Here is a 22,772-nt window from a genome sequence, read left to right as displayed (position 1 = left end):
CATTACTGACTACTGACTACTGACCTCATTACTGACTACTGACCTCATTACTGACTACTAACCTCATTACTGACTACTAACCTCATTACTGACTACTAACCTCATTACTGACTACTAACCTCATTACTGACTACTGGCCTCATTACTGACTACTGACCTCATTACTGACCTGGCCTCATTACTAACCTGGCTTCATTACTGACTACTGGCCTAATTACTGACTACTGACCTCATTACTGGCCTCATTACTGACTACTGGCCTCATTACTGACTACTGGCCTCATTACTGACTACTGGCCTCATTACTAACCTGGCTTCATTACTGACTACTGGCCTAATTACTGACTACCGGCCTCATTACTGACTACTGGCCTCATTACTGACCTCATTACGGACTACTGGCCTCATTACTGATCTCATTACTGACTACTGGCCTCATTACTGACCTCATTACTGACTACTGGCCTCATTACTGACTACTGGCCTCATTACTGACTACTGGCCTCATTACTGACTACTGGTCTCATTACTGACTACTGGCCTCATTACTGACTTGGGCATTTTGAAACACTCCACAGAGGGGCTACATATCCCTGAAAGCAGTAGTACTGTACAGACTGCATGATTTTGATTGGCTTTGCCTGGGGAAACAAACAGTAAGAAAAGTGATGATTATTCCTAGTTCCTCCATTTGCCCAACATCTGTCTCTCTGTCTGTCTGAGGACAGTAAACTCTGCTGTGCGTAAACTCTGACCCAGTAGAAGCAGTCCATCTCATGGCCTGGCTAGTCTAGGTTCTAATCTAGCTTCTCTGTCTTTCTCTCCACTGGCATCCTCTCTGTCTTTCTCCCTGCTGGCATCCTCTCTCTGTCTTTCTCCCCGCTAACATCCTCTCTCGGTCTTTCTCCCCGCTGGCATCCTCTCTCTGTCTTTCTCCCCGCTGGCATCCCCTCTCTGTCTTTCTCCCCGCTGGCATCCTCTCTCCGTCTTTCTCCCCACTGGCATCCTCTCTCTGTCTTTCTCCCCACTGGCATCCTCTCTCTGTCTTTCTCCCCGCTGGCATCCTCTCTCTGTCTTTCTCCCCGCTGGCATCCTCTCTCTTTCTTTCTCCCCACTGGCATCCTCTCTCTGTCTTTCTCCCCACTGGCATCCTCTCTCTGTCTTTCTCCCCGCTGGCATCCTCTCTCTGTCTTTCTCCCCGCTGGCATCCTCTCTCTTTCTTTCTCCCCGCTGGCATCCTCTCTCTGTCTTTCTCCCCGCTGGCATCCTCTCTCTGTCTTTCTCCCCGCTGGCATCCTCTCTCTGTCTTTCTCCCCGCTGGCATCCTCTCTCTGTCTTTCTCCCGCTGGCATCCTCTCTCTGTCTTTCTCCCCGCTGGCATCCTCTCTCTTTCTTTCTCCCCGCTGGCATCCTCTCTCTTTCTTTCTCCCCGCTGGCATCCTCTCTCTGTCTTTCTCCCCACTGGCATCCTCTCTCTGTCTTTCTCCCCGCTGGCATCCTCTCTCTGTCTTTCTCCCTGCTGGCATCCTCTTTCTGTCTTTCTCTCCACTAACATCCTCTCTCTGTCTTTCTCCCCACTGGCATCCTCTCTCTGTCTTTCACCTTGCTAACATCCTCTCTCTATCTGTTCAATAAATCTGAAAATCCCATAAAAACATATACATTTTTTTAAAAACAAGTAGTCTGTCTGGACATGTATTCTCTGGTAGAACACAAAGCACTAGCGTTACATCAGGCTGCAAAGCTAACGAGAGTTACAACAGCCAGGTCTTCTACTATTCACATTCTAAAGACTGCGGTGTAGTGATATACCTGTCTGCGTCAGTCACCAACGCCAAGCGGCCGTAGTCCCACGCTACCTTTCTCAAGATGGAGAACACAAACAGGAGTACCTAGGAATGCCAGACAGACACACACACACACACACACACACACACACACACACACAGACAAAAATCAAAAATCGGTCACATAAACATATTTAGCAGATGTTATTGCGAGGTGTAGCGAAAATTCTTCTGTTCCTAGATCCAGCGTTGCAGTAATATCTAACAGTACACAACAACACACACAGATCTGAAAGTAGAAGACCGTGGCGCTAGAAGCAGAGCTCCCCATGTCTGTAGGCGCCATCTTACTACGGTCTTCCATAGAGAGAGGGAGAGGTCCCAATGTACACACACACGCAGAGAGGGTAGCTAGCTATTACACAATACATTATTAAAGCAAGGTGTTATTCCAACTGCTTTCCTGTATTTACATATAAAGAATCAGAACCAGGTAGACACACTACCTAGTGGTTACATCTGTCCCGTGGGGCCCGGAGTTTTCCTTGAACCAGGAACAACACTGGACCTGAGGTATAGGTTCCAGCCAACTAGAGGGTTTTTTTCCAGACCAGATGGTCAGTAAAAAAAATAAAACCTCTTGGCCCTACTAAATATTCATCTGAATTTGGTGTATAAATAATAAAAGACAACGATGGACAATAAAGCTGTATCGATACAAAACCAGGAAGAAGTGACTCACCAGGAAGCACATGAAGTCGAGCGCGAGGACGGTGGGCACCCCTCCGAAGGGCAGGCCCTGGAGCACGGTGGATCGGATACGGGCGGTGTAGCAGTAGTCCCTGGAGGTCTTACCCCCACCGGAGGTGTTGCTCTGCTGGGTGGGGCAGTTACCAAGGACCCCTCCGGGACACAGAGCCCCCTGGACCACGGCCCCCCACCCCACCACACCCACCACCACCGTCAGCAGGACAGACATGCTGAGGCTTCAGCTAGGATTCAGCTCCACACTCACTGCGGCATCTTAAAACACCTGGAGGAGAACGAGAATTCAGTTAGAAATCAGCTCCACACTCACTGTGGCATCTTAAAAATGGGGCAGCAGGTAGCCTAGTGGTTAGAGCAGGTAGCCTAGTGGTTAGAGCAGGTAGCCTAGTGGTTAGAGCAGGAAGCCTAGTGGTTAGAGACAGGTAGCCTAGTGGTTAGAGACAGGTAGCCTAGTGGTTAGAGACAGGTAGCCTAGTGGTTAGAGACAGGTAGTCTAGTGGTTAGAGCAGGTAGCCTAGTGGTTAGAGCAGGTAGCCTAGTGGTTAGAGCAGGTAGCCTAGTGGTTAGAGCAGGTAGCCTAGTGGTTAGAGCAGGTAGCCTAGTGGTTAGAGCAGGTAGCCTAGTGGTTAGAGACAGGTAGCCTAGTGGTTAGAGACAGGTAGCCTAGTGGTTAGAGCAGGTAGCCTAGTGGTTAGAGCAGAAAGCCTAGTGGTTAGAGCAGGTAGCCTAGTGGTTAGAGCAGGAAGCCTAGTGGTTAGAGACAGGTAGTCTAGTGGTTAGAGACAGGTAGCCTAGTGGTTAGAGACAGGTAGTCTAGTGGTTAGAGACAGGTAGCCTAGTGGTTAGAGACAGGTAGCCTAGTGGTTAGAGCAGGTAGCCTAGTGGTTAGAGCAGGAAGCCTAGTGGTTAGAGACAGGTAGCCTAGTGGTTAGAGCAGGAAGCCTAGTGGTTAGAGACAGGTAGCCTAGTGGTTAGAGCAGGAAGCCTAGTGGTTAGAGCAGGTAGCCTAGTGGTTAGAGCAGGAAGCCTAGTGGTTAGAGACAGGTAGTCTAGTGGTTAGAGACAGGTAGCCTAGTGGTTAGAGCAGGAAGCCTAGTGGTTAGAGACAGGTAGTCTAGTGGTTAGAGACAGGTAGCCTAGTGGTTAGAGCAGGAAGCCTAGTGGTTAGAGACAGGTAGCCTAGTGGTTAGAGCAGGAAGCCTAGTGGTTAGAGCAGGAAGCCTAGTGGTTAGAGCAGGTAGCCTAGTGGTTAGAGCAGGAAGCCTAGTGGTTAGAGCAGGAAGCCTAGTGGTTAGAGACAGGTAGTCTAGTGGTTAGAGCAGGTAGCCTAGTGGTTAGAGCAGGAAGCCTAGTGGTTAGAGACAGGTAGTCTAGTGGTTAGAGACAGGTAGCCTAGTGGTTAGAGCAGGAAGCCTAGTGGTTAGAGCAGGAAGCCTAGTGGTTAGAGCAGGAAGCCTAGTGGTTAGAGACAGGTAGTCTAGTGGTTAGAGCAGGAAGCCTGGTGGTTAGAGCAGGAAGCCTAGTGGTTAGAGCAGGTAGCCTAGTGGTTAGAGCAGGTAGCCTAGTGGTTAGAGCAGGAAGCCTAGTGGTTAGAGACAGGTAGTCTAGTGGTTAGAGACAGGTAGCCTAGTGGTTAGAGACAGGTAGCCTAGTGGTTAGAGCAGGAAGCCTAGTGGTTAGAGCAGGTAGCCTAGTGGTTAGAGACAGGTAGTCTAGTGGTTAGAGACAGGTAGTCTAGTGGTTAGAGACAGGTAGCCTAGTGGTTAGAGACAGGTAGCCTAGTGGTTAGAGCAGGTAGCCTAGTGGTTAGAGCAGGTAGCCTAGTGGTTAGAGCAGGTAGCCTAGTGGTTAGAGCAGGAAGCCTAGTGGTTAGAGACAGGTAGCCTAGTGGTTAGAGGATAGGGCCAGTAACCAAAATGTTGCTGGATCGAATCCCCGAGCTGAAAAAGGCTTTAAAAAAACATCTGCCCCTGAACAAGGCAGTTAACCCACTGTTCCCCTGAACAAGGCAGTTAACCCACTCTTCCCCTGAACAAGGCAGTTAGCCCACTGTTCCCCTGAACAAGGCAGTTAACCCACTGTTCCCCTGAACAAGGCAGTTAACCCACTGTTCCCCTGAACAAGGCAGTTAACCCACTGTTCCCCTGAACAAGGCAGTTAACACACTGTTCCCCTGAACAAGGCAGTTAACCCACTGTTCCCCTGAACAAGGCAGTTTAACCCACAATTCCCCTGAACAAGGCAGTTAACCCACTGTTCCCCTGAACAAGGCAGTTAACCCACTGTTCCCCTGAACAAGGCAGTTAACCCACTGTTCCCCTGAACAAGGCAGTAAACCCACTGTTCCCCTGGACAAGGCAGTAAACCCACTGTTCCCCTGAACAAGGCAGTTAACCCACTGTTCCCCTGAACAAGGCAGTTAACCCACTGTTCCCCTGAACAAGGCAGTTAACCCACTGTTCCCCTGAACAAGGCAGTTAACCCACTGTTCCCCGGTAGGCCGTCATTGAAAATAAGAATTTGTTCTTAACTGACTTTCCTCTTTAAATAAAAGGTCAAATTTAAACATTTAATAAAACTCCTGGAGGAGAGAGGATTCAATGCACTGCAGCCTCCGTCGTTTGGGGAATTTGATGCTCCCTGACTGTCTGGCTTTCATTGTTGGGTGATTTTTTTTATCTGGACACAAGAAACTGCATGAATGTAGATACTAGAGGTCGACCGATTAATCGGTAGCGGCATTTTTTTGGTCCTCCGGTAAAACGGTATCGGCGTTGAAAAATCATAAATCGGTCGACCTCTAATAGATACATAAATCATTCCTACAGTTTCTATTTGGTTTTCGTCATTTTCCAGTATAGTATATTGGGTTTGTAAGAAGTCGTCCACCGGATGTATCCCAAATAGCACTATATGGCCCATAGGGTTCTGGTTAAGAAGTAGTCCACTATGTAGGGAACAGGGTGTTACTTGGGATGCATTCTATCGCTTTCTTTTCACTGGTTGAGAAGAGTAGGTTGTCTCCTCTCTGGGTTGACTGTGGTCTGTGTGAACCCTGTACCCTCTATTGGCCCATTGTTCTCCATCAGCCTCCCCCTCCCTCCCTCCCTCCCTCTACGTCAGGGTGATGATGTCACAGCGTTCCAGGAGGAGGATAATTGGGTTAGTGTTTGGACAAATGAGCAGCGTTTGGTAATCCAGTGTGCGTGACCATTTTGGTGCTGTCAAAAAATGTGATTTCCACACTAGGAGGTTGAAATAAAACACTGAAAAGTATGATAATACCCTTTTTGTGTAAGAACTGTTTGGAAGAAAAAAAAAAAAAAATAATCCTGGAATTTCAGCCTGTTCAGATGAGATGGAATTTTTGGGTCCAGATCATGACATCACAATCTGATCTGATTATTAGGTCCAATGAAGAGTCATCTTTTATTTGCATATGTATCCTCCCACCTTTAAGGGGTAAACGGGGTAGGCTCTAGAGCAGGGATTATCAACTACATTCAGCCCTGGGATGATTTTATTATTGAGTGGATGGTCAAGGGGCCGGTACATCATTTAAAATCATTTGCAGGCAGCAAATTGACCATAAGAAGCCCAAACAGATATAATATTTGACTGGGGAGAAGAAAAAAAAAATAGTCAAATCTTGCTTACACAATTGTATACGATCACATCTCTCTATTATGTGTGGTAATACTTGAGAACAGATTCCCAAAATTAAAATAACTTGGATCTGCTGAAACATATTGTATAGGGTCCTACTATCCCCTATAAACAGATTGTAGAGGGTCCTACTATCCCCTATAAACAGATTGTATAGGGTCCCACTATCCCCTATGAAACAGATTGTATAGGGTCCTACTATCCCCTATAAACAGATTGTAGAGGGTCCTACTATCCCCTATAAACAGATTGTATAGGGTCCCACTATCCCCTATGAAACAGATTGTATAGGGTCCTACTATCCCCTATGAACAGATTGTATAGGGTCCTACTATCCCCTATGAAACAGATTGTAGAGGGTCCTACTATCCCCTATGAAACAGATTCTATAGGGTCCTACTATCCCCTATAAACAGATTGTATAGGATCCTACTATCCCCTATAAACAGATTGTATAGGGTCCTACTATCCCTTATTTCTCTAGCCTCTAAACAGACAGCTTCATCGACCAGGTTTGTGTTCAGCAGGGAAACAGAAATTAGCCCAGGTAGTGCCTCCCTGTTTCGGTGTGTTCTCTTCCAATTTGGTACCTAACGAACGCTAGACCCCAGACCTGATTGGGTCGACTACGACGTCTTCCTACAACTGGCGACACACTCGCCACGCATAACAAGTTCAGACTGAAGTAGAGAATATCACGATGGCAAAGGGCCTTAATAAATCAAATGACCCAGAACAAGAAAATCAACCTGATCTGATCTACTGAGTCATATTATTATCAGTCTCCGCATTTTATTGGACCAGGACCCACAGTAGTGCACTAGGCCTATATAGGGAATAGGGTGCCTACATAGGGAATAGGGTGCCTACATAGGGAATAGGGTGCCTACACAGGGAATAGAGTGCCTACAGAGGGAATAGGGTGCCTACAGAGGGAATAGGGTGCCTACATAGGGAATAGGGTGCCTACATAGGGAATAGGGTGCCTACATAGGGAATAGGGTGCCTACATAGGGAATAGGGTGCCTACATAGGGGATAGGGTGCCATTTGGGACACATGGAAGATGTTCCCAGCTGTCGTCAACATATTTCCACAAATCTAGTATGCATAATCTGTGAAGGAGACGGAGGGACTTTTTTGAAAGTCACACAAACAACCCCTCTGTCAGCACTTCAACTGTTAAACTGGCTGACTGAAACTCTAGGCCACACCACGCACAGTGTACAGACATCATAGTTCAAGGCACGTATTAGTCTGAGGCAAACAAGAAGAAAATCCTGCAGACAAGCAGTATCCTCCAGGCCTATCCACCTCCTACAGTATCCTCCAGGCCTATCCACCTCCTACAGTATCCTCCAGGCCTATCCACCTCCTACAGTATCCTCCAGGCCTATCCACCTCCTCCAGTATCCTCCAGGCCTATCCACCTCCTACAGTATCCTCCAGGCCTATCCACCTCCTACAGTATCCTCCAGGCCTACCCACCTCCTCCAGTATCCTCCAGGCCTATCCACCTCCTAAAGTATCCTCCAGGCCTACCCACCTCATCCAGTATCCTCCAGGCCTATCCACCTCCTCCAGTATCCTCCAGGCCTATCCACCTCCTCCAGTATCCTCCAGGCCTATCCACCTCCTCCAGGCCTATCCACCTCCTCCAGTATCCTCCAAGCCTATCCACCTCCTCCAGTATCCTCCAGGCCTATCCACCTCCTACAGTATCCTCCAGGCCTACCCACCTCCTACAGTATCCTCCAGGCCTACCCACCTCCTCCAGTATCCTCCAGGCCTACCCACCTCCTCCAGTATCCTCCAGGCCTACCCACCTCCTCCAGTATCCTCCAGGCCTATCCACCTCCTCCAGGCCTATCCACCTCCTCCAGGCCTATCCACCTCCTCCAGGCCTATCCACCTCCTCCAGGCCTATCCGCCTCCTCCAGGCCTATCCACCTCCTACAGTATCCTCCAGGCCTATCCACCTCCTCCAGGCCTATCCACCTCCTCCAGGCCTATCCACCTCCTACAGTATCCTCCAGGCCTATCCACCTCCTACAGTATCCTCCAGGCCTATCCACCTCCTCCAGGCCTATCCACCTCCTCCAGGCCTATCCACCTCCTCCAGGCCTATCCACCTCCTACAGTATCCTCCAGGCCTATCCACCTCCTACAGTATCCTCCAGGCCTATCCACCTCCTACAGTATCCTCCAGGCCTATCCACCTCCTCCAGGCCTATCCACCTCCTCCAGGCCTATCCACCTCCTCCAGGCCTATCCACCTCCTCCAGGCCTATCCGCCTCCTCCAGGCCTATCCGCCTCCTCCAGGCCTATCCACCTCCTACAGTATCCTCCAGGCCTATCCACCTCCTCCAGGCCTATCCACCTCCTCCAGGCCTATCCACCTCCTACAGTATCCTCCAGGCCTATCCACCTCCTACAGTATCCTCCAGGCCTATCCACCTCCTCCAGGCCTATCCACCTCCTCCAGGCCTATCCACCTCCTCCAGGCCTATCCACCTCCTACAGTATCCTCCAGGCCTATCCACCTCCTACAGTATCCTCCAGGCCTATCCACCTCCTACAGTATCCTCCAGGCCTATCCACCTCCTCCAGGCCTATCCACCTCCTCCAGTATCCTCCAGGCCTATCCACCTCCTCCAGTATCCTCCAGGCCTATCCACCTCCTCCAGGCCTATCCACCTATCCACCTCCTCCAGGCCTATCCACCTCCTCCAGGCCTATCCACCTCCTCCAGTATCCTCCAGGCCTATCCACCTCCTCCAGTATCCTCCAGGCCTATCCACCTCCTCCAGTATCCTCCAGGCCTATCCACCTCCTCCAGGCCTATCCACCTCCTCCAGTATCCTCCAGGCCTATCCACCTCCTCCAGTATCCTCCAGGCCTATCCACCTCCTCCAGGCCTATCCACCTATCCACCTCCTCCAGGCCTATCCACCTCCTCCAGGCCTATCCACCTCCTCCAGTATCCTCCAGGCCTATCCACCTCCTCCAGTATCCTCCAGGCCTATCCACCTCCTCCAGTATCCTCCAGGCCTATCCACCTCCTCCAGTATCCTCCAGGCCTATCCACCTCCTCCAGTATCCTCCAGGCCTATCCACCTCCTCCAGTATCCTCCAGGCCTATCCACCTCCTCCAGTATCCTCCAGGCCTATCCACCTCCTCCAGTATCCTCCAGGCCTATCCACCTCCTCCAGTATCCTCCAGGCCTATCCACCTCCTCCAGTATCCTCCAGGCCTATCCACCTATCCACCTCCTCCAGGCCTATCCACCTCCTCCAGGCCTATCCACCTCCTCCAGGCCTATCCACCTCCTCCAGGCCTATCCACCTCCTCCAGGCCTATCCACCTCCTCCAGTATCCTCCAGGCCTATCCACCTCCTCCAGGCCTATCCACCTCCTCCAGGCCTATCCACCTCCTCCAGTATCCTCCAGGCCTATCCACCTCCTCCAGGCCTATCCACCTCCTCCAGGCCTATCCACCTCCTCCAGGCCTGTCCACCTCCTCCAGGCCTGTCCACCTCCTCCAGGCCTGTCCACCTCCTCCAGGCCTATCCACCTCCTCCAGTATCCTCCAGGCCTATCCAACTCCTCCAGGCCTATCCACCTCCTCCAGGCCTATCCACCTCCTCCAGTATCCTCCAGGCCTATCCAACTCCTCCAGGCCTATCCACCTCCTCCAGGCCTATCCACCTCCTCCAGGCCTATCCACCTCCTCCAGTATCCTCCAGGCCTATCCAACTCCTCCAGGCCTATCCACCTCCTCCAGGCCTACTATCCACCTCCTCCAGGCCTATCCACCTCCTCCAGTATCGGGTGCACAACCTCTACTGGGCCTAGTCTATACACTGACTGACTATATGACAGTATCGGCTGGAGGCCTTCAACTTCTAAGCCTGGTGTTGTTTTCTTCCGTTTAAGAAACATTTTTCAACAGAACCGGCGGAATGATCCCCACCGCACATAGAGTTAACTTTCATAGCAGCAACATACAACCGTCATCATCACTTTGCTCGTTGTATAATTGTATATCTCTCTTCCTCTCACCTTTTCCCTTCGCTTGTGGACTTGTGCACAACACAACACACCGTCTGTGACCTGGCCGAAAAACCTCTCCAAACCAAACCTTCATGCCATAAACGCTACACAGCCTACATCGTTGTCACCATATTAACTAAGGTCCTAGTCAAGCTACTAGAACTAATGAGTTAGTAAACCCGCTACAATCACGTAGTACAGTGTACAGCAAGCAGTTTATCAGTTATTCCGGCGGGGCCCCGGTGGCAATACATTAACCAAAGTGAAAGCTTACCATAACTGATGAGTTCCAGTGTTGATAAGAATGGTCTTAGCCAGCTAGCTAACATACATAGCATTCCTCTCTGTTTGAGTCAGGTTGTTGAGCTAAACTAGCTAGCTAACATACATAGCATTCCTCTCTGTTTGAGTCAGGTTGTTGAGCTAAACCTGGAATTAAAATATATTTTTTTTGGGGGGGGGGGGGATTTGAATAATTTGATTTACACAACATGCCTACCACTTTGAAGATTAGAAAAACATTTTTTTTATGTGAAACAAACAAGAAATAAGACAAAAGAAACAGGACTTGAGCGTGCATAACTATTCACCCCCACTAGGTCAATACTTTGTTGAGTCACCGTTTGCAGCCATTATTACAGCTGCAAGTCTCTTGGGGTATGTCTCTATAAGCTTGGCACATATAGCCACTTGGATTTTTGCCCATTCTTCAAGGCAAAACTGCTCCAGCTCCTTCAAGTTGGATGGGTTCTGCTGGTGTACAGCAATCTTTAAGTCATACCACAGATTCTCAATTGGATTGAGGTCTGGGCTTTGACTAGGCCCTGAGGTCCCTGAGTTTTGGTGTGCGGCCCTCTCTTGGCAGGTTTGTTGTGGTGCCATATTCGTCAAATGTTTTAATCGTGGATTTAATGATGCTCCGTGGATGTTCAAAGATATTGATATTTTTTTATAACCCAACCCTGATCTGTACTTCCCCACAACTTTGTCCCTGACCTGTTTGGAGAGCTCCTTGATCTTCATGGTGCCACTTGCTTGGTAGTGCCCCTTGCTTAGTGGTGTTGCAGACTCTGGGGCCTTTCAGAACAGGTCTATATATATACTGAGATCATGTGACACTTCGATTGCACACAGGTGGACTTTAACTAATTATGTGACTTCTGAAGGTAATTGGTTGCACGCACCACTTGTCAATATTTTACATTTTTTAAACAACTAGTTTTTTTTTTTTTCATTTCACTATTTTGTGTATGTCCATTACATGAAATCCAAATATAAATCAATTTAAATTTCAGGTTTTAATGCAACAAAATAGGAAAAACGCCAAGGGGGATGAATACTTTTGCTAGGTACCACAGATATACAGGCTAGGTACCACAGATATACAGGCTAGGTACCACAGATATACAGGCTAGGTACCACAGATATACAGGCCTGGTACCACAGATATACAGGCCTGGTACCACAGATATACAGGCTAGGTACCACAGATATACAGGCCTGGTACCACAGATATACAGGCCTGGTACCACAGATATACAGGCTAGGTACCACAGATATACAGGCCTGGTACCACAGATATACAGGCCTGGTAAGTGCACCCTGTGAATGACTCCGCATGGAAACAGTGTGACTGGGCTACCACCGTCACCAAGCTAGCCCACCTGACCTGGAGCCGGTTGCCATGACACCACCGCCACGTTCTGCCAGAGATTCTCACAACAGTACAAACAAAAGGAGCATGGAGGCAATGGGGGAGACAATCACATGCTGAGCCCTGGTTAAACTAAATTCACCGTCTGCTAGATGGGTAGAGTCAATGGGCTGATTGCTCGTCTACTGGCCTGACTGGCTCAAAATAATCTGTGTTGTGGGCTGGGGAGGATAAGCTAGATCGGGCGTCCACAACCCTGTCCCTGGAGAGAAACCCTCCTGTAGGTTTTAACTCCAACCCTGTTCCTGGAGAGAGACCCTCCTGTAGGTTATAACTGCAACACTGTTCCAGGAGAGAGACCCTCCTGTAGGTTTTAACTCCAACCCTGTTCCTGGAGAGAAACCTGGAGAGAAACCCACCTGTAGGTTTTAACTCCAACCCTGTTTCTGGAGAGCTACCCTCCTGTAGGTTATAACTGCAACACTGTTCCAGGAGAGAGACCCTCCTGTAGGTTTTAACTCCAACCCTGTTCCTGGAGAGAAACCTGGAGAGAAACCCACCTGTAGGTTTTAACTCCAACCCTGTTTCTGGAGAGCTACCCTCCTGTAGGTTCTAACTCCAACCCTGTTCCTGGAGAGAAACCCACCTGTAGGTTTGAACTCCAACCCTGTTCCTGGAGAACTACCCTCCTGTAGGTTATAACTCCAACGCCAGTTGTAACTAACCTGGTTCATCTTATCAACCAGCTAATTATTAGAATCAACTAGATTAGGTTTATAGTGAACCCAATCAGGTGTATTAGTTTTGGTTTGTAGATAATCCAATCAGGTGTGTTAGATTAGGTTTGGAGTGAACCCAATCAGGTGTGTTAGATTAGGTTTGGAGTGAACCCAATCAGGTGTGTTAGATTAGGTTTGGAGTGAACCCAATCAGGTGTGTTAGATTAGGTTTGGAGTGAACCCAATCAGGCCCCCGAGGACTGGAGTTGTCTCTTTTGCCCCAGCCAGCACACCTGACTCCAATAATCAACTAATCATGAGCTTCAGTTTAGAAGGCAATTTGTTTAAAATCAGCTGTTTGCTAGGGATGGGGGAAAAGTGGGACACGACCAGAGGACTGGAGATGCCCATCCCCGGGCTTGATAGAATGGAAGAACAATGAGGCTAAGAAAAGGTTTGTTCAGTGGAATACTCAGACATGTTTTGAGTGGAGTGAACCATCTCTTGAAGGAGTATTTGTAGCAGCCTGTAGCAGCCTGTGGGCCTATAAACCTGTAACAGCCTGTTGGCCTATAAACCTGTAACAGCCTGTTGGCCTATAAACCTGTAACAGCCTGTTGGCCTATAAACCTGTAACAGCCTGTTGGCCTATAAACCTGTGACAGCCTGTTGGCCTATAAACCTGTAACAGCCTGTTGGCCTATAAACCTGTGACAGCCTGTTGGCCTATAAACCTGTAACAGCCTGTGGGCCTATAAACCTGTAGCAGCCTGTTGGCCTATAAACCTGTAACAGCCTGTTGGCCTATAAACCTGTAGCCTGTGGGCCTATAAACCTGTAACAGCCTGTTGGCCTATAAACCTGTAACAGCCTGTTGGCCTATAAACCTGTAACAGCCTGTTGGCCTATAAACCTGTAGCCTGTGGGCCTATAAACCTGTGACAGCCTGTTGGCCTATAAACCTGTGACAGCCTGTTGGCCTATAAACCTGTGACAGCCTGTTGGCCTATAAACCTGTAGCCTGTGGGCCTATAAACCTGTGACAGCCTGTTGGCCTACCAGTCAGGACTGTAGACCTACCACTCAAGTATCGATGCAGCCTACTAACTAGTTTGGTTCTCAATCTGTTTGTTTTGAACCGTCTGGTTGAGAGTTGGGACCAGAGTGAGAATCAGTTGGGACCAGAGTGAGAATCAGTTGGGACCAGAGTGAGAATCAGTTGGGACCAGAGTGAGAATCAGTTGGGACCAGAGTGAGAATCAGTTGGGACCAGAGTGAGAGTCAGCTGGGACCAGAGTGAGAATCAGCTGGGACCAGAGTGAGAGCCATCTAGACAGACAGGCCATCTAGACAGACAGGCCATCTAGACAGACAGGCCATCTAGACAGACAGGCCATCTAGACAGACAGGCCATCTAGACAGACAGGCCATCTAGACAGACAGGCCATCTCGACAGACAGCCCATCTAGACAGACAGGCCATCTCGACAGACAGCCCATCTAGACAGACAGCCAATCTAGACAGACAGCCAATCTAGACAGACAGGCCATCTAGACAGACAGGCCATCTAGACAGACAGCTGCGCGGGCCAGATCACCTCAAATAACAACTGCTCTATCAGTCCAACTATACAAAACAAGAAGTAGGCAGTCTTCAAGAACATGCCTTATGAGCCAAATATAGCCTAACTGTCTTGCCCCATCATAACCCCAAAATATAGGCCTACGGTTGTTTGAAAAGACTGCTAACCTCTTGTCTTGCATAATATGAGTGTTCAGGTAAATTAAATGACCATTTGAGGTTTAACAGCTGTAAATATTACAGATTGTACCTTAACATAAGCATAAAAAAAGTGGGTCACTTTAATTTTGATAAAAACAGTGTGTTTATTTCTTTGGTCACTTCACTTCAACTAGAAGTCTCCCCCAGTGTGGGCCGGAAGAGATTCACCGCCTGTACGGCTGGATTGGACCCTTATCAAATATCTTTAAGGTTTTCTAAAAACACTCAACTGATTAGCCTCCAGTTGTGTGACATCGTGGCAATCCAGAAGGATCTATTACAAAGCATGATCAATGAGTTAGCCAGCTACCAGAAATAACTATAGATTTTCTGGTTCGTAAAGAAAGCTACATTTAGATATGTTTTCTTGGTGTTGAATTAAGTAGACCATGCCTATTTTATTTTATTTTTTTAAAAGAGTAACAAACGTTATAATATTTAGGCAAGTTAGCAGGTTAATTCCTTGATCCTGCTTTGTGGTATAACCCTCTGTGTTACTAGGCTAACTCAATACCTAGCTTTGTACAGCAGCAATGTTGATGTCCTTAAATGATTGACAGGCTATGAATTGACCCACAAGGCCAATAGCTCCTATTCTGCCCTATTCTAGATTATCATCAGCCTAGAAATGTTAAATTTGATTTGACTACTGCCCCGTAGCACTCACTTCTGTTATCATGAAGTGCTTTGAGAGACTAGTCAAGGATCATATCACCTCCACCTTACCTGCCACCCTAGACCCACTTCAGTTTGCATTCCGCCCCAACAGGTCCACAGACGATGCAATCGCCATCAAACTGCCCTATCCCATCTGGACAAGAGGAATACCTATGTAAGAATTCTGTTCATTGACTACAGCTCAGCATTCAACATCAAGGACATCAACCACCCGAGTCACGGCCTGTTCACCCCGCTATCATCCAGAAGGCGAGGTCCGTACAGGTGCATCAAAGCTGGGACCGAGAGACTGAAAAACAGCTTCTATCAAGGCCATCAGACTGCTAAACAGCCATCACTAACACAGAGAGGCTGCTGCCAACATAGAGACTCATATCACTGGCCACTTGAATAATGTTTACATATCTTACATTACTCATCTCATATGTATATACTGTACCTTATACCGTCTACTGAACCATGCCTATGCCGCTCATCCATATTTATATGTACATTTTCTTATTCCATCCCTTTAGATTTGTGTGTATTAGGTAGTTGTTGGGGAATTGTTAGATTACTTGTTAGATATTACTGCGCTGTTGGAACTAGAAGCACAAGCATTTCGCTACACTTGCATTAACATCGGCTAACCATGTGAATGTGACCAATAAAATTTGATTTGGATTTGAAGAGGGTACAGCCAGGCACTGATGCGTGCGGTTGAGTCCATTTCTGTGGTAACATGGACTCTTAACAACATGATGGATGAGGCTTTGCTGCTCCTTGCTGAAACAAGCAAGGTCTTGTAGCAAACTAATCTTCAGTTGCCTAGGCAACACCGCCAACAATGCAACAGCAGTAAACATAGAAATAGAATAAACAGAACAGGCTTGGAACCTCTAAGACTGGAAATGTGTCTTGTAAAACGCATGGGTCCACTCACAATGGCTGCCTGGTATTGTGATGCAATCGTTTCCATGGTGATGTAGAATGTTCATTCAAATTATGTTAAGTGATGTGGCTCATGCAATAGAATGTATGTTGAATCAACAAAACGACAGCACATTGATGGGTACACTTCCTGCTTTTACTTCCTGCTTTGTTTCTATCGGAACACTCGCAATAGCCACCAGTCAACCCATTATGCCATGATTGACTGGAATGTCTACGCAGTTTTATTCATTCTATGGCAGCACATGTTGTCAGGAGCGCAGCGTTGCAGTCCTTGACACAAACCTGTGCACCTGGCACCTACTACCATACCCCCGTTCAAAGGCATTTAAATATTTTGTCTTGTCTGTTCACCCTCTGAATGGGACACATACACAATCCATGTCTCAGTTGTCTCAAGACTTAAAAATCCTTCTTTAACCACGTCTCCTCCCCTTCATCTACACTGATTGAAGTGGATTTAACAGAGTGACATCAATAAGGGATTATAACTTTCACCTGGATTCACCTGGTCAGTCTGTGTCATGGAAAGAGCAGGTGTTCCTAATGTTTTGTACACTCAGTCTGTGTGTCATGGAAAGAGCAGGTGTTCCTAATGTTTTTTTACACTCAGTCTATAACAGGATAATAACCTTGAAGTAATGAACGTCACTCACTATGCACCTATAAATCAGAGTTGAGTAGGTTACTTTCTAAATGCAACCCGTTAGTCACAATCCCTTTTTAACATGACCTACATGATACAGAACAGAACAGCAATAACGATATGATTAGGTCATGTTCATGTTCATATATGACCAAGCAAACCCGACTGATATTACGTGAACACCTGGCTTCAAAGTGTTTGAAATCATTTCCAATGCTCTAGCTGTGCTTGAAGAAAACAGGCAACCAAACAGGCAACCAATAAACACTCGCTTTTTTTTGTTGTTGTTGCTTTCTGTTGCAAAATGTTGTTGTTGTTTTTTTTCTCCGTTGCACCATAATGAATACAGCCCATCTTCACAGCTGTGTCTTCCTACACAATGGAGAATGGAGTCACAGTAAACAAGTCTTGTGGGCAGCAACAGTACAGCAGTGAGAGGAGACATTGAGAGCTGTTTTCTAACAGAGGTCTGGTCTGATCTTCACAGCAGACCTTAAATGTTTTTTTTATTTTTTTAAAGTCGAACATTAGCAAGCTGTTTCCCCAGTCACAGATAAAAGGGGTTGGAAGCTTGTATTTTAACAAGATGTTGTTCTCGAACTTGTCCGATTAAGATAGAGGAAAAGACCCTACAGCCACAGAAAGCCTCATCGAACTTTCATGAAAGCAAGCAGAACATTGGTCTCTCTCTCTCTCTCTCTCTCTCAACAGAACACCTGGGGAAAACACAATTCTATACAGAACACCTGGGGAAAACACCATTCTAAAAAGAACACCTGGGAAAACACCATTCTAAATAGAACACCTGGGGAAAACACCATTCTAAACAGAACACCTGGGGAAAACACCATTCTAAACAGAACACCTGGGAAAACACCATTCTAAACAGAACACCTGGGAAAACACCATTCTAAACAGAACACCTGGGGAAAACACCATTCTAAATAGAACACCTGGGAAAACACCATTCTAAATAGAACACCTGGGGAAACACCATTCTAAACAGAACACCTGGGGAAAACACCATTCTAAACAGAACACCTGGGGAAACACCATTCTAAACAGAACACCTGGGGAAAACACCATTCTAAACAGAACACCTGGGGAAAACACCATTCTAAACAGAACACCTGGGGAAAACACCATTCTAAACAGAACACCTGGGGAAAACACCATTCTAAACAGAACACCTGGGGAAAACACCATTCTAAACAGAACACCTGGGGAAAACACCATTCTAAATAGAACACCTGGGAAAACACCATTCTAAACAGAACACCTGGGGGAAACACCATTCTAAACAGAACAAAAAATAAAATAAAAAAAAATGAAATAAAAAAATAGTATCTCCTTTTAAAACGTCTGCACGCAATTGCATTTATGATCGTTACGCAATGAAAGGGCTTATTAAAGCACGTGTTTTACTCCGGCAGCCGAGCAGCTGAGCAGGAGGAGAAACCCCGCTCAAAATAGTGCTGTGCACGTGTGATAGTTACGTTGGATAAATAAGATACGTGATGATTCATGAAAATACCAAAAACAGGCCAATTTTAATTATGCAAATTAACCAAAAGACCAATAAGCATGAAGGTCAAATGTATATACATAGACTGCCATTTCCATCAATGAATAAGAAGCATTATTTTGCATTTAGATATTATTTTTTGTCCCAGTAATTTTGCCCGGCAACAGTTTAATTGATTGGCCTTTCAATTATTATCATTTTTTTTAATTGGCCAAAAAGCTGTCAATTGCCAGCTAACGAAAACCCTGCCAGTCATTGATCTACAGGTCATTATGCATGCCAAACAACCACAGGCAGCCTAGTCGAACTGTGCACTACTTCAACATGCAGAGGTTTTTACTCTGTCCTTGTGTACACAGAGATTGTCAATCTATTGACTGTCTTTGACTTTGTTAATTAACCGCAGCCATTTCCGATAGGCCAAGTCCTCATCAATTGACAGTCTACTTTCCCTCTTTCCCTGCCTGGCTAGTAGAATACTTGCATTGGAACATTTTTGTTTTGACCGTTTTGAGAGAGTCATGATGGCACACGGTGTAGCAAAAATGTTTTGATAAAATAAAACAAAAGTTTCTTATTGAAACGTTCAAATAGGCCCTTGTCACTCACTGTTTCATCTATCGAATGCCAAATAACTAATAAATATATATCTATATAAAATGGTGTGTATCAATAGTATTGACAGTATATGGATAGAAAAGGTGTGGACAACAGTAGTTATATAGGATGAACCAGGACTAGAATACAGTATATACATATGAAGTGGACAACAGTAGTTATATAGGATGAACTAGAATACAGTATATACATATGAAGTGGACAACAGGATGAACCACGACTAGAATACAGTATATACATATGAAGTGGACAGCAGGATGAACCATGACTAGAATACAGTATATACATATGAAGTGGACAGCAGGATGAACCATGACTAGAATACAGTATATACATATGAAGTGGACAGCAGTAGTTATATAGGATGAACCATGACTAGAATACAGTATATACATATGAAGTGGACAGCAGTAGTTATATAGGATGAACTAGAATACAGTATATACATATGAAGTGGACAACAGGATGAACCACGACTAGAATACAGTATATACATATGAAGTGGACAACAGTAGTTATATAGGATGAACCATGACTAGAATACAGTGTTATACATATAAAATGAGTAAAACACAATGTAAACATTGTTAGTGACCAGTGTTCAATGACTCTATATACATGAGGCAGCAGTCTCTAAAGTACCGGGCTGTAGCCAGCTAGTGATGGAGATAAACAGCTTCTATCAGTCTCCATCTGCTAGATGGTAGCAGAGTGGTGTGAGCGGAGCAGAGTGGGGGAAAGGAGTTGGAACGAGTGAGTTTCGCCAAAAGTTGGAGCGTCGGCCTTCTCTCCCGCTCCAAATGCGCTCAACCTCACAAGCTCAGGGCATGCCCTGGCCCACAATGCATCTGTAGCCTACTCGTGTGCTGCTATAGCCCCTTGCTTTAGCTACTGTCATGGAGTTTTACTAAATATTTTCATAAGGAAACTGATAAAAAACACACAGGTGCAAAGTCAAGGTGACTTACAAAAGATGAGGAGGAACCAAGAGCGAGAGAGGGAGTGTGGTGATGTAATGTCCACAACTAAAGAATCACGGTGGAAGTTGAAAAGACATGTATCTGGGAGCATGACGGTGCACATACTACATGCTACATGCTAACAGAAAGTGTGCTAGCTAAGTATGTGTCACGGCGGCAGTATTTAAAAAAAAAAAAAAAAAGTCAGATCTCTTAAAAGTTCCGTTCACTTTCGTTCTATTATCTGTATACACAATAGGCCGTCATTGATTGGGCCCAATAGGCAAGGCATATTACCTCCATTTTGATAGTTATTTTTACCTAAAAATCCTTTAGACCTGCCTACAGAAAACTGTTTTTAAAAAAACTACACATCCCAGAGTGGCCCAAAGGGTGTTTAGCAACCCCAGTGGCTCTGCAGGCGCTGAAAGTGTCCTCTCTGCTGCTGGCCTGCTCTCCAGGTACCATCGCACGAGCCTGAAGCCACAGATTCTGGCCAAACTCATGTTTCTAAAAATGAATTAAAAAGGCCTTATAGATGGGAGGCTAATAAAGTCATTTTTTTCCATTTAAATTTGTATTTCAAGTCACAGCCTATATGTGCAACTTATCAACTAGAATGATTTAATACAACTAAATGTTTACAAGCTGAGCTTTTAATGTCCCTGCCAGCCTGAAAAGGTTCACAATTTATTTATTTGTAAATCAAATCTAATTGTATTTGTCACATACACATGTTTAGCAGATGTTATTGTGGGTGTAGTGAAATGCTTGTAGGCTACAGCCTTGAAATAATATATCCTAAATAATTAATTTTCTTTCATTCTGTCTCCCTGTCTGGCTCCTGACTTATTTAGAGTGTTTACATGCTGTTTAATATGACATGTAGTTTATTTGAAAATGATGAGCGCTTCTTTACAGTCATCTCTTCATCTCGTTTATGAAAATACTTTTCATTGAAATCGTATGGTTTGGTTTCAATATTTCAAAACCAAGTCCAGGTAGTCACAAAAATAGATTGTGTTGGTTAAAATGTGATTTTAATAAATGGAGCGACAGTTTCCCCCCCTCTTTGAGTAAGGAGTGTTTTTTAGCAGAGCGGTTGGAAAGGACCTGGAGCACCAGAGCAGTGCGCTCTATTCGCTACACTGAAGTCGTTTATGGTGAAGTCAAATTTAAGGGTGTTGGACAAAACAATGTCATCGGAGAGTGGATTATCTCTAACCATGCAGAGTATCAAAGGCAATGGTACATTTTCAAAACGCCGCTTTTACCCGCGCATGTTCTGTCTCTGGCCCAACACACCGGTTTCTGGGATTCTAGAAATCGTCCGGGGAGGTACTCAGATCCAGAGTAATTGCGGATAATGAACTAAATGTCCATGGACGTGCCGTAGCAAGGAGTTTGGGTAGCCAGGCAAACCAAACCCCCAGGCCCGTCTCATATTCAGCCTCTGTATCGGGGGAAATCCTCGTTGTCACTGGACGTTCAGTAGCTCTGGTCCTAGGTGTTAGTGAAGGAATGCTCAGCATTAAAAAGCCGCACTAATGCCCTGGACCAGAGCTACAGTTCCTAAACTACATCTGTTATTGGTTTCACTCGTAAATAGTACTAAATTATAGTAGCCTACTCAGCTATTCTCTCCGTCCTTGGCCTGAGAGAGCATTCCCATAGCATGAGTGACAGCCTGGGTACGGCTTTCCCCTCTCTGTCATTACCGGGACCCTGGCGAACCTGTCATAGAAACTGCAGGTTGGGCCTATGCAATGACGAATAAAACGCATGATCAAATAACGTCTTATTATTCTCATGCTTCGTTAACAACAGGTGTAGAAACGCTTACTTATACGGGCCCTTTCCCCAACAATGCAGAGAGAAAGACAATGTAGAAATAGAGAACTAAAACAAGTAGTTAATAATGAAAAGTAATAATCAAATACACGCCGAGTGAATAACGGTAGCAGCACAAGATGAAACCAGGGTGTGAACAGTGTTCATTGTAAGGATTAGGCCGTGTTAGCTACCTATTATCATCACTAATCTGTGGATGAGCCATCGTCCAAACCCTCTTTGATTTAGGTTATAACGTTACTGTAGCTGTCTTTCTTGGCCATCGATGGCTACAACTAAAAAGACACGCTGATTTGTAATGTACATTGCAATAATCCTGAGCTGTCTTCTCTCTTTTTACTCTCTCACTGGGTAACCTTAGTCAACATAAAACACGTCTCACCCATTTTTGTCTGTCAGATCCTTACGATGTTAGATAAATAGCAGGGCAAGGCTGGAGACGTTATCCGGTTACCTCGCTCGTTAACCTAACGTTGCCGTGCTATTTCACGGATTTAAGTTCAGCTAGACAGTAGCTTGCTAGATTTCTATCAACAACAAAACAAAAACGTTTAATGACAGTTTCCCGATATAGTTTTTAGGTAGCTACCCAGCTCACGATTTTTGCGTAACTAACGCTGTGAATGGCTGTGATTTACGCCGCTGCATAAGCGATGGATTTACCTGCTGTTTGATACGCAGTCAAGACCAGCGAACTCCGCGATCCAAATGGACAAAATCTTCGTATTATATCCGAGGTCTTGTATGATTCCCAGGTAGAAAATACAATATAGTCCCTCCAAAATCGTCACACACAAAAAAAAACACGATAAGCAGGAGCTTAGTAGCTAACGCTAGCCAGTTACAAGCAAAGCAGCAGCTAACCAAGGCAGAAGAGTTGGATCGGATGAGGTGCGAGCCCATTGAAAGGGCGTACCAAAATCATAGACATAGAACAAATAGAACAGATTCGTCACCCAGTGCGTTTTTATGACACATTACAATATATTTCCTCATGGCCCTTTTTTAATTGAGTAATCAACTAAAATGGGTATCGACTATCATCTATAAAATATCGACTATGAACCTACAAAAAGCTCTTATCTGAAGATACAAAATACAAAATAAATATGGTGCGCATTTGGTCCTAAGCGTT

At 45.9% G+C, this 22,772-nt stretch overlaps 1 protein-coding gene across 4 annotated transcripts in view; it reads right to left on the bottom strand.

The window, feature by feature from the left end:
- LOC110491229 (mechanosensitive cation channel TMEM63B) overlaps positions 1 to 22,748 on the bottom strand; it is a 96,744-nt gene extending 73,996 nt beyond the window's left edge. Inside the window, exons 1-3 of one of the 4 annotated variants that reach the window (XM_090201777.1) lie at positions 22,301 to 22,748; positions 2,530 to 2,820; positions 1,813 to 1,892 (exon numbers count right to left, since the gene is read on the bottom strand). In XM_090201777.1, coding sequence (XP_090057903.1) covers positions 1,813 to 1,892; positions 2,530 to 2,766 — 317 coding nt within the window. In that variant the 5' untranslated portion in view covers positions 2,767 to 2,820; positions 22,301 to 22,748. Of the gene's footprint in view, positions 1 to 1,812; positions 1,893 to 2,529; positions 2,821 to 22,019; positions 22,259 to 22,300 lie in introns of those variants that run through there. The other 3 variants (XM_090201779.1, XM_090201778.1, XM_090201780.1) reach the window with 3 other exon arrangements.
- Between the last annotated feature and the right edge of the window lie 24 nt (positions 22,749 to 22,772).

This window comes from Oncorhynchus mykiss, chromosome 16 (assembly GCF_057628025.1).
Source record: "Oncorhynchus mykiss isolate SJ-2025 chromosome 16, ASM5762802v1, whole genome shotgun sequence".
NCBI classification, from domain to species: Eukaryota; Metazoa; Chordata; class Actinopteri; order Salmoniformes; family Salmonidae; genus Oncorhynchus; species Oncorhynchus mykiss.
The sequence above is the reverse complement of the archived record's forward strand: the minus strand, read 5'-3'. Positions and strand labels throughout refer to the sequence as shown.